The sequence below is a fragment of the Mugil cephalus genome, chromosome 10 (genome assembly GCF_022458985.1).
Source record: "Mugil cephalus isolate CIBA_MC_2020 chromosome 10, CIBA_Mcephalus_1.1, whole genome shotgun sequence".
In the NCBI taxonomy this organism is placed as follows: Eukaryota; Metazoa; Chordata; class Actinopteri; order Mugiliformes; family Mugilidae; genus Mugil; species Mugil cephalus.
This window is the reverse complement of record NC_061779.1, coordinates 11634361-11648795: the sequence shown is the minus strand read 5'-3', so window position 1 is coordinate 11648795 and position 14435 is coordinate 11634361. Positions and strand designations below refer to the sequence as shown.

Genomic DNA, 14435 nt, shown 5'->3' with positions numbered 1-14435 from the left:
CTTAAGCGGTTTAATTTCCTTGTATGTGTGCGTATGACACGCTCATATAACGCTTTATTGTAAAAAGTGAAAACCAGAATCTGCTTACTCCTGTTGTCTTTGCACTGTCCATCAAGCTGAACCAGTTTGTCTGATTACATTTTGCCGACTGATTCAATCACACACTGCCCACTTTCGAGTGCTGCAGCTCGTCTAAAAATAGCCCAGGTTTCACTTTGGCAATCCGTCTCAGGTTGACCAAAAAGAAAAAGAAAAAATTAAAAGAAAAGTACAACTGCCCCCCCGAACACCATATAACCACTGCGGCCAAAGCGCAGGGAAATAAAACACCTTGAAGTAGACGGAGCCTCTGATGACTACTACAAAGTAAATTAAGCCGTAAGGTCAGTGGATAAATCCATCACTGTGCGCCACAGACGAAATCCGAGCGCGGATCCTGTGATAATTCAACATCGTGTTAACTTTGAAAGCAATACGAGGCCTTATCATTCGCTCCAGGCAACAACAACAACAAAGCAGACAAAGACATTTGTACTAAAACAACGGAAAGCGCGCAACTTACCGCCTCACCAAAGACCAGGAAATCCTCGATTTTTGCGCATCCTTGTGTAGATAAAATGATATGACGCCTCTGCGCGCGGAGATACCCTGTCTGGTGTCACCGATAGCAGCACGACACGCACGGATGTGGAGATGTAGGAAGGAGAAGGACAACTCATTAACTGTCCTCCGAGAGACACACACAGAGAGAGAGAGAGAGAGAGAGAGGCGGGATATGAGAGGGGGGGGGAGGGGAAAGGGAGGGCAGGGAGGAGGAGGAGGGGGAGGAGGAGGGCGAGCACCTGCTCCACTGATGCTCCCTGGGGAGATGGAGGGATGGAGGGGAGGAAGATGTGGCCCCAGTCTGCTGATACCTCACAGCCTGGACATGTTTACTGTCCGCTGGAGACAATCAGATCTGTTCAAGTCAGCTGCTCCTGCTGTTACACTGTACACACTCACCCTACAGAGGAGCAGGCTAATTTAACTGATGGTAATTATATTGGGCTGTCCTACTGTTAATAACCCACCATAAGACTGCATCTGTTATATGTGATTTAAACGCGTTTTTCACTTAAAAGCCTCACAATGTAAAAACATCCATCAGCCGTATTTTAATACCGCAGGCAGGTGCAACAAGTCTAATTGCAGCATACAGCCACTAGCCAGTTTATTAGGTACACTAGTGAAATCATGTGTTGTAGTATAAGGGTGCTGCAGTAAATCTAAGCGTCACGGTCGATCTAATGATCAGTTCATGTTGAAACAGTGTAAGAAAGCTGATAATTCAACTGCACGGTTGCTTTTGGAGGATGTAGTTTGTGGTGCTGCTGAACTGGATTTAAATAAACACATAAGCGTTTGCAATGTAGGCTAGCCCACTGACCAAAATGGGGTCAAAATAACCGAAACATACACAGATCAGCCGCAGCGTTAAAACCACTGACTGGAGAATTCAATAACACTGACTATCTTGTAACAGTTCTTTTGGACCTGGCATCCGTGTGGATGTTACTTAGACATGTACTACCCACCTAGGCCAGACCAGGCCCCCTCACCCCATAACAACGACACTCCTTGATGGCAGCAGCCTGACGCAGACCTACACACAAAAAAAAAAATACACACAAGGTGTTGACCCGGCCTCAGGTAACCTATCTGTATGATGCACTGGAACAAGCCTGATCCACAGAGGCCCCTCCCCTCAACCCATAGGACCCAAAGACCCCCCACTAACAGCATCCTGTTGCCAGACACCACAGGACACCCTCAGAAATCCATGTGGCCCACAGGAGATGTACACGATATTAGGAAGGCGGTCATAATGTTGCGCCTGATCTGTTAGTAAAACACAATATAATTCAGCTGTACTACAAACCACAGCCTCCAAAATGTAAAAACAGTTTAGTCAGCTGCTCTCTACTCTCTACTTTCACTGGAGTACTTAATCAACCAGTAAGTCAGTGTATACTTTCCTTTATAACGGTGCATAATATTTGAGCTGCTAATTGTAGCGTGTGTGTTTGCATCTTTAGCTGCTAAAATATTCTCTGCGTCCTCTTGTTTTATGTTAACGAGGCTTGTTTGTTGCACGAGGTGCACGTATCAGATCTTTTTTTTACCTAAGAGATACTCTCGTTTGGTCTGTTATCCTGCGGGTGTAGGCAAATGCAACGACATCCAAAGTCATCGTAGATTTCCCGTCTGTATCTCCACACTAGCTGTCACACGAAGCCACAGAAATTACACTCTCTGCAGCTGGAGACGACGTTGATGAGAGTGGAGCTGCGAGCTACGAAAACCAAAACAACAATGACCCGAATGACATCCGACCTCCCCACACAGCTGTGGGGAAGCAGGGTTTGGTGGTAATTCTCTCCTGTACCGTAACACGTAATCAGTCACGATTTGATCCGTAGTGAGTGTTGAACCTTTGTTTTTGTGCAACTCAGAAAAGAAAAGGCGCCACTTTAAGTTCCAAGTCGTGAAGGAGCAGGCATTTCTTTTCACTTTAGTATTTAAATTACCGTGCATTTTAATAAGTAAAGTAGACTGTGAGGAGTTAACTGGGTTTTTATGATTTCCACCAGATGCTTACTAAAGTTACAAACACCCTGTATGAAGTATCTAGTCATAATAGCGTTCATCTGTCATCATGTGCTATAAGCTCACTCTGGCTGCTTCATTTAGTCTAATATTTCAACATCTCCCCTGGGCCTTTCTGTCTGCGTCTTTCTTGATCGTTCATCCCTTCATCTCCCCATCTCTCCCTCTCCTTGTCTCCCAAGCAGCTGCTCCACTTTGCAGCTATTTAACAGCTGTTTTGCATCAATTTGCGCTTCAGAGTGCAGATTTCTACCTTGTCCGTCCTCCTCCTCCCTCCCGCTTTCTAATTCTCCCCTCTCTTCCTGTCTTCCTCTTGCATTGCTAAGATGCCAGACGCACAGTAGCACCAAACAGCCTTGATGTTTTCCTCAATGAATAGGCTGCCTCTTTCAAGTCTTTCCCCGAGATCCATTCAGCGATGAAAGACGCGCACACACGGGCCCGTGCAAGCGCCAAGTGGACACACATTTGCGGAGACGCGCACGCGGATTAGCAGCCCCCCCACCCCCACTTCCTTCCCCACTTTTCTCCCTCCGTGGAAACAACAAGTAGAGAAGGGGGCGACGGAGGAGAAAAGAGAAAAAGTGAGGCTCCCCTATAATCCCCAAATCCGACTCTCTTGTACTCAAACCTAAACAAGAGAAATGAGTGTGTGTGTGTGCTGTGTGTGCGTGTGTGTGTGTGTCTCTTCAGAGACCAGTGTAGCCTGACATGATTTATGGTTTGGCTGTGCACTGCAGGCAGACACTCTCAGTTTTCTCTGAGGTGGGTGTCTCACCTACATCCTTTGTGACCTATACAGGTTGTATAGATTTGTGTGTGTGTGAGAGAGAGAGAGAGATAAAGTGCAGAATGTGTGCACTCTTGTGCGTGAACTGCAGGTGCACGAAGGAGAAGCGAACCCTCCTGATTGAAAATTTGCTGCTCGCCCTGTGTGTTTATCTGTGCGTGCCCGCGTGTAGCGTTGGGGTCAAAGCACACAGCGTCGCGTATTCTCCTGGTGGGTCACACTTTGCCGGTGTGACTGTAGGATCCCCCATTAAGTAGCGTGTAAAAGAGGCCAAGCACAGAGGCCATTATGAACTCCAGCAGTAATAGCTCGAGGAATCTCGCTGCCTCTGGAGACCTGGTCATTAGCCTATTCCTCTCTCATAAAGCCCCCTATCCATCACACACGCGCGCGCGTGCACGCACGCATTTGTATGCAGGCGCGGCCACGCACAAACACGCGAGCGTGCGTGCCGCCCTGTCCTGCCCGTCCGTCCCCAGCTCTTCTTTCCCTGTCTGTTCGTCTCTGGCGGAGAAGGGAGAACAATCCACCAAGACATCCACAGCTGTCTCTGAAAGCAGATGCACTTGCTCGCACACACACACGCACGCACGCGCGCGCTATTTGCACACAACACACAGATGCTCATTTACAAAAGCGGCGAGGCATAATATCAGCCATGAACCCAAACCCCCTGATTATTTAAATGTATTCCTCCTTCCCCATCCAGTGGAAGTGAGACGCTGTAGCAGCCTGTTAGCTCTGGTCAGGTAGGAGATTACAAACAGAAACACTGTCACATACGATAGCGCTTTGTGGCTGGACAAGCAATATAATGGCAAGTAAATCCACCAACTGAGCATTCGGTCTCTCTGTCTCACACACAAACACACACACACACACACACACGTGAACATGGACGTGCACATGAACACACAGTGGCTGCAGTGAGATTTATTGGCATTTCAGACAGTGAAGACAAACAGCAGAAGCAACAAGGAGATGAGTACGCTCTTTATCCTCAGGCAGGCAGCTGCACACACACAACACAACACACACACATACTGTACAATGTTCACAATCATCATGCAAAACACACACATATACGTTCAGCTCACCACAAATTCACAATCTCACACCCTCAAAATAGGCCGGAGTAACTGGTTTTAATATGAGCGTTTGCATATTCATGCACGGATATACAGCACATATACGTACATGTATACATGCATATACATGCACACACAATGTACACAACGTGTACCTGCACACACAAACCAGATGGAGTCCAGAGAGGAGAGATACCTGGGGATGGAGACACATTGGCAAAGGTAATGCTGGAGTCAGTCACTCTGTCCTCAGGCAGAAAACGCACACGCTCGCGCGCGCGCTCACACAAACACATAGAAACACACACAGCGCTGTAAAGATAAGCACTAATCCTGTTTATTACCTCCTCCCTCCCTGCACTCTCCCTCTCTTTTTTCATTTTATCTCTCCCTTCTCTTATATTCCCCGTCTCTCCTCCTCAAGCCCATTTTAGCAGCGTGCACGCACACACACACACACACACACACACACACACACACACACAAACTGGCACACGTTTGTGCTCACACACACACACACATTGTCAGTTTTCTCCTGTGATGTTTGTTGGCCTGGGGCTGAGACGAGGAAACAGGGAGGGGAGTGTTGATGTGCGCTGCTCTTTTCCAGCTCCAGCTCTGTTCACGTCCTGCAGAGAGAATTACCTTCCCTTTGTCTGTGTGAAGGGGCTGCTGCCTTTACCATCTGTGCAGCGGATACAGTGGCAAGCATGCGTGTGTGCATGTGTTGTGTGCATGTGTGCGTGCTCTCAGCTCGGCGTGTGTGTGTGTGTGTGTGTGTTTCTGTGCGGCTATACTATACTAATGAAAATGAAGACATCTCGCAAGAGCTGATGAATTAAAAGGGATCGTTTTGGGAGTTAAGACTTGGCGATTAGATGTGTGTCAAAGGGTCACAGAGTAAGTGTTGTTAGTTTAATGCCTTCGCAGTTTTATTAATGAAGATGTTAACGATGTTCCCACCTAAAGGTCCGTTCGGTCGCTCTTGTGGAGCCTTTGATTGGCCGGTAGGAGTTTCAAATTCACTCGGATCACTCTTGACCTTTGAGGCGACTGACAAAAACTCTCACCTGGAACGGATGCTCCATTTGCCCTTTTGGTTGCTTCATTAGTGCACTTTGGTTTAATTAGGTCTGTTTTGGGGTTTTGCTAATCTCTTATAGTAGCTTTTCCTGTCATTGTATTGCAGCACCAACACAACAAATGATACATCCTCAAATTTTTAATAAATCAATCATCGTGATGTTCTCTTTCTTTTCATGTTTGAATAATACAGATAAGTATTTTCTCTAAACGTATTATTAAGGTAAACTGTGAGTCAAGCTCTGATTTGTAAGGACACCTCCAAATGCAATTCTTTCTTTAATGCTTTAAAATTTCCTTTCATGTCTTTTCTCCCGTCCTCCTCGTCATTCTGTTAGGTGTCGCTTTCCTCCACCTTCCTCTCCCACTGTCCTCATTCCTCCTTTCCCCTTTTTCCTCATCAGTGTCCTCTCCTCCACCTCCCTTTCTCCCTCTCTCCCTCCCTTTCTCCCTCTCTCTCCAGATGGGTGGCAGAGAGCAGCAGCTTGCTGTGGTCAGGCCAATTATTTACATAATTATGATCTCCCACCTAACCACATGATCCCTTACCTGGGCGTGGGCAATTAAAGCCACCATCATTATGCAGATTATGCAAATACAGGCAGCACGGGCAACACAAACCCTGCAACCATGCATGAAGTGTGTGTGTGTGTGTGTGTGTGTGCGCGTGATGCTCTGTTGTTGTCAGCAGTTGCATATGTGAATACGCAGCAGAATGCGGGAGAAAACTTGACAGTTTGTCGATGGTATTTTTTGTTTCTTGGCGTCACCTGTTGTCCTCATGACGTCTGTCAGTCGTCCTGCACACGTGTATATAGTTATTAAATTATTAGATTATTTCTCTCTGAGGCTTTTCTTTTTAAATTAACCACAAAGACTCGATGCAAATAAGGCCAATGGATTTTAATTCATGTGGCAAAGCAAAAAGTATATTAAAAAGTCATTATAAAAAGGTCTCTCTGTTCAATATTGTCTATGAAACACGATAATTAACACTACCAATACCTCGTCTTGAGAATTTACACTTGCGTCAAAAAGCTCATTATGTCTAAAATGAGTCAGGCTTCCCGTCATTGTCAAGTTTTTTCATAGCCTCTCTGTTGTGTGTGCGCGCAGGGGCGATTTTTCTTACATTTTTTCGTTATCATTAAAAACTGTCTGCGTTTTAACATGCATGTGATTAGGTAATTAACGGTGAGAAGCTGAAAAAAAGTGCTCAAAGTTTTCACCCATCATTTAGAGGCAATTAAATGCGGAATATTAATGCCGCGCTGAAGTCATGACGCGTGGCTTTCCCCGAGCCCCAACATTAGATTAACCATTTTAATAAACTCATAAAATGTATCATTGAAAGTGGATATTCACGGCGCTGGCGCTGATTGAACCAGATTAAAAGTAAAAAATCTGCGGCGTGGTGCGGCCCTACACCCTGGTGATTATCCGAGTAACTAGAACACTGTTTGTTAAATTTTGGTCGAACTGACCCTTTAAAGTCACATTATAATGTCATGTTGCTGAGGCAGAATTAAATTCAAGGGCTAACGAGTTGGAAAGGGGAGAGCTGCATGTCAGCCTGTGTATATGTGCATGTATGTGTGTCTGCAAGCGCGCATGTACATATGTGTGTGTGTGTGTGTGTGTGTGTGTGCAGTCACATGTGCAAGATCCCTGGAACCTGCTAACATGGTGCAGCCAGGTGGCAGACAGAGCCATGCCCACGGGTAATCAACAGGCTCTTCAGTGAAGTGACATCATTGATTGTGTGTGTGTGTGTGTGTGTGTGTGTGTGTGTGTGTGTGTGTGTGCGTGTGTTTGTGTGTGTGTGCATGTGCGTGCACGCATTGTGAACCCCACAAGGCGAGGCATGTGCAAACCTACATCTGCATTATGAAGCATACATGTCCCGTTTGACGGCAAGTGCCATCTAACTGCTGTTAACCGGTTCTTTGTAAAAGCCACACAGAAAACACACAAACATACGGTCAATACACACACACACACAGACACACACACACACACACACACACATACACGCGCTGACACATTCAATCAATTATGTTTTGACATGGTTCATGAACATGCAGATGGTGCAGGAGCAGAGGACTGAGTACATATCTCTCTCCCTCCCTTCAGTTGTATGTGTTTTACCACCGCGTGTGTGTGTGTTTGTGCGTTTTTGTGTTGTATGTGTCCACCGTCCTGTAAAAGATTTCGATGCAGGCAAATTTTACCTGCTGCATTTTCATTCGACTAATCCTCCCGCCATCTGCTCGTTATCATACATCGAGCTGCTTATTGCAGTTTTACTTTGTGTGCCGGCTATGTGTTTTCTTCACACATGTGCGTGTCATATTTGTGTGCGTTTGTGTGTGCGCGTCAGAGTGAGAGAGAGAGAGAGAGCTACCAGCAGTTGTTGTTATCACCTCAGGTCAAAATCTGCTGGCATTTATCCCAATCTCCCCAGCTCAGTGAGCAGACAGGCTGCATGTGTGTCGTGTGTGCGTGTGTCTGCGAGTGTGCGCGCGCGCGTGTGCATTGTTGTGTGAATGTGCGTGCTTGCATGTGAGATCTCACTTCAAAGCTTTCTGCCTGTTCTAAATGAATGTAAACATCACAGAGAGGGCATGTTCGCCCGTGTGCGAGTGTGTCCGTGCGTCGCTGGGTTCGCACGTGCTCAAAGTGAATCCTCTGTTAATTAAGAGCTCATTAGTGACACCAGCTCTTTGACCAATTAGGGTGGCTTGCTTACTCGCTCACTTGTTTGTTTTCCGGTTGGAGACATTACCAAACACGCTGTTTTATTCATTCCCTTTCTTTTAAATCCCTTCTTCGGGTTTATTTTTCGCCATCTCTGGTGGATAGAAAACCATAAAAAATAGATGATGGTTGTTTTTTTGCACTTTTTTATCCTTTGTGTTTTTTCCTTTTTCTTGGCGAGAGAAAGTCATCCAGCTCCCGCATGATGTTTGTGTGTATGTGTGTGTGTGTGTGTGTGTGTGGGTTTTTATCTCCTCTGTGTTATCAAGCTGTTGTCATGGTCTTTTATTCATATCATTAATAACAGTGCCCTTGAGGTGGAGCACCACGACCCTGTTTTCATCGGCGCACGCCACCGAGCACAGACACGCACACACAGAGATGCTCTGGCACAAACACACACACGCACACGCACACAATTAACAGCACAAGAGAGCCTGACAGCAGCTTCCTTTGAGGCAGCACCCATCTCAGCCTCCCGTGTGACTACACAAAGACTCCACGCACATAACATGCAGAGAAGAAGAATTATGGCCAAACGCGGAGAAGTGAGTGTGCGTGCCAGCAGCTCCTCTGCCCACTGAAGCCTATACACGTACTGTATACGCGCATAAATCGTGTCCTATTTAAAACAAAGACTCAGAGGCAGAAAGCGCCACCACAGCACATATACGAGGCCTACCTGGCAACGCAGCCGAGGTAAAATAAGGAAATGATAGAGGCGCAAAAGAAAATAAAGAAAGAACAGGGAAGCAGGGAAAGAGTCAAATTAAGGGATATGGATCCACCGCCGAGACATCCTCAATCTATCATTACAGGCTCCTGGGACTAGTTTTAGTCTGGCCTGTACCACAAATCAGCGAGCCATGCTGGAGATCCTCACAATATTATATACCGTTGGAAGTAAGTTTGTCCTAAACTTTTGTGTTGATTTTTTCGCGCACTCTTTGTCTTGGCCCTCCACCGACTCAGCTTTAGGTTTATTGCTCATTGACGCCGCAGCAGCTCCAAACCGCAGCTTCCCAAGTGAAGGACAATCTTCCGAGCTGCTGCTGTTACGTATATTTTACAAGTCTGCTGAAGTCATTACTCCGCAAGCAGCCTGAGAAATTAGTATTTATTTGTGCGCTGCCGCTGTGCAAGGCAGGAAAAACAACGTTAAGAGTGAAGTTATGAAATGCTCGCATTACGAGAGCCTGAGGCTGAAACAGTGTGTGTCGCACTATGTGTGTGTGTGTGTGTGTGTGTGTGTGTGTGTGTGTGTGTGTTCATGTGACATCTGCCATAAATCACACAAGCCACAGTGTCCTTGTAGTTCTAACACATATCATGGAAATCAATGGCGAGGTCAAGCTGAACAGAGCAGCCCGGCCCCAGAAAATACCACAGCAGCCAATAAATATGGCAGGCTAATACACACGTCAACAACCCGGCTTTCTCACCCTATCGACTCTCTGCGGATAATGTGTGCGCGCACGGGAGCAAATGCATACATGGATAGAAACACAAATGTCACAGGGTGTGTGCCCATTCTTCATGTGGACATTTGAGCTGGGTTTGACCCGACGACATTGCGAGAGCTGGAGACGAATTATCTCAGTCCGCTGGGTCAGTATTAAAGTATGAGACTGGTATATAAATATATTCACACACGTACGCATGTATGCATAAAACATAAAACATCCAACGTTTTCCATGCCAAAGACCCCCAAAGTGATGGAGAGATTAAGTAGGGACCCCCTACCTACTATATGTGTTCTATATTAAACTCTGCCTAGTGCTATTTATCATTTTGCATTTAGTATTAAGCTATCTCTTATCTCTTTACTACAATATGTTGGATACATGTTAATGTTTATTTAAATTAATTTAAATTTGTGGGGGGAAATTAAAAACAAACAAAAGAAAAAACATAAAAATGTCTAATCAACCAAAGATTCATGTCAATTAAAATGGACAAACCCCCAGTGATGTCACACAAAGGCAGTGACTCCAGCTCACTCCAAGATATATTTAACCTCCTGAGACCCTGCGTCCTCATATGGGGACAGGTTTTAGGTTTGAGGTAGCTTCTTATTCCACTTCACTTAGACCCGCTGTCCTCATAAGTGGATGCCTTCGTCTGCCATCTAGTGGTCGCAAAGGAAATTGATAGTGGGTACTTCAGCGAAATCTTTATTTTATTTTTATGGTTGAAACTTTAACAAATTCTATCAGTAGTAACAAGCTACAGCGTTGCTAATTAGCAAGTACCCGTTTGAGTACGTTGGGATTACACATCCTGCTCCAAGATAATTCCCAGTTTTAATACTACAACTAAAAGCTCAGGAGTCTCAGGAGGTTAAAGAGGTGACTGGAGTTAAGGTAGGTGACTGATGGTCAACCAACACAACATCATACAAGTAAAAAATGGACAGTTGGGAGATATTAACTGATATGAACTGTGCAGTTACAGTACTGTACATTTTAAAAGTGGAGATCGAGATTCTACGTGGATTGACTCGCAGACTCCAGTGGTCATTTGAGGAACTGCAGTTATTGGCACAGCTCCGTTCCCACTTGTTCAACTGGACCAGCTTTTTAAACATGTAAGTTTTCAACGGGGTTTCATGGATAGGAGAGAAGAACTTGTTATTTATCTATTTATTTATTTATTTATTCTTTGGTCTTTTCAGATAGACAACATAGAATATCAACCACTTTATCTTTAAACATTAGTGGCCGGTGGTTTTGTTTATTTCATAACTGCCAGACTCTCGGAAGCCTTGATGCTCCAGGGAATACATTCAGATTTTTGAAAAGACATTTGGATACTGATCATCAGCGAGGAGAAGCAGTAAACTGCTGTAATGTGTGCGGCGCGCATCACCAGGGGGTCCGGGAAGTGGAAGATAGCAAAATGCCACTTTCTTTTCTTTATGATACCATGTTAAGGTCATGATGTGCTCTGGGTAACAATGCATGAAGTGTGCGCACACAAACACACAGGCACGCACGCACGCACGCAATCGTCTTCGTGTCTTCCATCTCGCACTTTTTTTTCCTTGTTGACGGTCTTATGAAAGATTTTCAAGCAGATAATATGTGTCATTAACTTGATTTTCTATTGTTATCGCTAATCTCCATTCCTCTCTCATCCTTACTCTGCTCCACTTCTTCTACCTTGACTAATCACACAGTAATCTCTGCACATCACACACACACACACACACATTCATCCTTTACCCCTCACCCCCTACATTGTCAAATGATCATTGAGGAGCGAGTGTGTGGCTGACACAGTCTCCACAGCAACGGTAGTTAGGACCAGGAGGGGGGCTGGGGCATCTTCCAATGTGTGAGTGATGAGAGCACACTGAGCACACACCTGCACAAACACACACAGCACAGGCAGGTGCACACAACCACACACACACACACAACCACATACAAAGGTGGCAGCTATGACAAAAACCCATTTACACACATGCACAAAAAAACACATTCAAGTTCACACACATACACAACCACTGGCGCGCACACTGGTACACACACTTACACAGACATTAAGCGAGACCTAGGAAACTGAAAAAAAAAAAAGAGGATGAAAGCGAGAGTGGAGGGAGGATGGTGGAGGGAGGGTGGGTGGGGGGGCTGTTGCTTCCTGAAGAGATTTTCTTCTTCTTCTTCCTCTTCTCCTTCCTCCTCCTCTCTCGTTCACATGCACACACAGATACAAACACACGCAAATATACCAACAATGACAAAGCGCCACATAATCACTGTGATTCAATCATTTATGGAAGCAGACGTATAATTCAAAAAAACAGTATGAAAGATTCACAAGGCAAAGAACATTGTTTAATCTGCCCTCCGCCCTCTAATTCCCCCCGATCAATCCCCCCCCCCCCCCCCCCCCCCAGATCCTCTCTCATGTCTCTCTTGTATCACCCCGCCTCCCCCGCCCCCTCTTCCGCTTTTCACCTTTTGCCACAGCGGGGTTTTTAATCATTGACCACAGTCTGGCACAGACAACTGAAAGGTCAGGGATCGGGGTCAGGGTTCAAGGGAGAGACACGTCCGCCTCCGTGCAGGCGGCTTCAAACGTTATCATTCACGTCGCCTCTCTCTCTCTCTCTCTCCCACTGCACAACTGAGCAAAATTCCGTGTTTACATGTCTTTCCTCTAGTCCTCCGCTTGTCATTTTGATTCTCGTATTCGCGCCGCCTTTCCACTGACCTCCGCCTCCTCCTTTCTCTTCGCGGTGTCGTTCTGTCAGCCGGCTCTCAGGCATGTTTAAGCACCTTTCCGAGGTAGCCTCACACCTGCCTCCACACTGACACCGGCTGAACTCTCTTGCATATCACACGCTTGCCTGAAAGTCTACAGACAATAAACACTTGCTGCGTGGTTACAGAAGCAAAAGCCCAACAGAAAATGAGAGAAAAACCAGATACTGCTTGTAAATAAATTTCCCATCAAGGACACTTGTTTTTTTGTTTTTTTTTTTCTTATTGATTGCACTGTTTTAAATATTACAATGACTAGTTTGGTCCATAAAAGCCAAATGTATTTAGTTTAAAACCATAAAAGACAATGCAAACTGCAAATATTCACATGAAACTATAATGAAAACTGATCAGTTATCAGAATACTTGTCAATAAATTTCCCATTTCTCAGCTTTTTCCATTTATTTCTCACCGCATACACTGGTTGAATTAAAGTCAACAGAAGGTCCTTATTTATTGCAACAATTTTGCTTGAAAGAAATCAAGAAAACCCACAGATACTCTCTAATCCACATTAAAAACACGCCTGTACTGGATAAGAGGCAAAGAGAACAACTGAAGAGTGTTTAGATCCACACATCAAGCAAATAAGTAAGAACAAATCCACTTACTATCTGTTGTGATCCAAATCTAGCGCGATTTCAGAAACATCACGAGAAGCGACTGCCACCGGAGGCTGACAGCAAATCAACATGACAACGCTCGAGCCATTAATTATGACTTGAAAGAGTGATTGAATGAAAGGAAGATTCACTCTTTCCGCAGCCATGTGACCAGAACGAGAAATACCACCGCACCACCACGCAGCTGCCCGCCGAAAAAAAAAAAAAAACAGACTTACCTGGGAGGTAGAAGTGCGGAGTCTTTAATCCAAACATGACTCTGGACGCCTCCTCCGCCGAGAGTTAGAGTCTGGGTTACAGGAGGCAGGGAGGGGGGGCGGGCAGGGGGATCGGTCTGTGGTCGGCTGGGTTAAGGAGCTTGTTGTCGGTATAAGTCATCAGACGACCTGCAGGTGTGAGGAGGGAGGAGGGAAGGGGGGAGAGGTCAGCCTCTGTCTACCTCTTCACACACCCCTCCTCTTCACCCCCGGGACCACAGCGCAGAGAGAAGTGAAGGAAACCAGAGACGGTGGGGGGGAGAAGAAGAGAATGAAAGAGACAGAAAGAGTGACAGAGGAGGGGAAAATACTCCACCAAGCTGAGGATGGGTGACAGTGTGCTCATGCCATCTTTTACTGAGGAGATCGTCTGGGAGGGGGAGCCTTTGAGAGAGCCGGGAGGATGACAGGAAGGGTAGAGAGTGGGGGGTGGAGGAGGAGGAGGAGGAGGAAAGGGGGGAGTGAAAGAAAGAGGGTGTAGAGAGAGAGTCTTCAGTCGTCGTCCTCTCCTTTTTTTTTTTTTTTAGTCCTGAGCTTTGTAATCCCTTCCTTGTTATTCATTCAGCGGCCTCCTGGTCGTTTGCTCTATAATGATCTGTTTTTCTGTGCCTCAGTTCTCTTTTCTGTCTCTATTCTTGCTTTATCCTTCCTCCTTTGCTTCAGTCCCACCACTGACTGCTCAGCTCAGTGAGCACAGAAGAGGAGGAGGAGGAGGAGGAAGGAGGAGGAGGAAGGAGGGGGAGGAGGAAGGGAGGGAATCAGGGAGAGAAAAGAGGGAGGAAGGGGGGGAAAAAAGAGGGGAGGAGAATCATAAGACAGATGACAGAGGTAGAGATGAATGAGTTTGTGTCAGCGCGGCGTGCGCGCGTGTGCATGTGAAGAGAGGAGGAAGGATGATTTAAAAGTGTGTGTGTGCGTGCG

The 14435-nt window shown here is 45.9% G+C and overlaps 1 protein-coding gene across 3 annotated transcripts in view; it reads right to left on the bottom strand.

Annotated features, from left to right (window-relative positions):
• LOC125015286 (genetic suppressor element 1-like) overlaps positions 1 to 14242 on the bottom strand; it is a 36582-nt gene extending 22340 nt beyond the window's left edge. Inside the window, exon 1 of one of the 3 annotated variants that reach the window (XM_047597015.1) lies at positions 13476 to 14242. In XM_047597015.1, the coding sequence (XP_047452971.1) occupies positions 13476 to 13512 (37 nt within the window). In that variant the 5' untranslated portion in view covers positions 13513 to 14242. Of the gene's footprint in view, positions 1 to 562; positions 727 to 13475 lie in introns of those variants that run through there. The other 2 variants (XM_047597018.1, XM_047597016.1) reach the window with 2 other exon arrangements.
• Between the last annotated feature and the right edge of the window lie 193 nt (positions 14243 to 14435).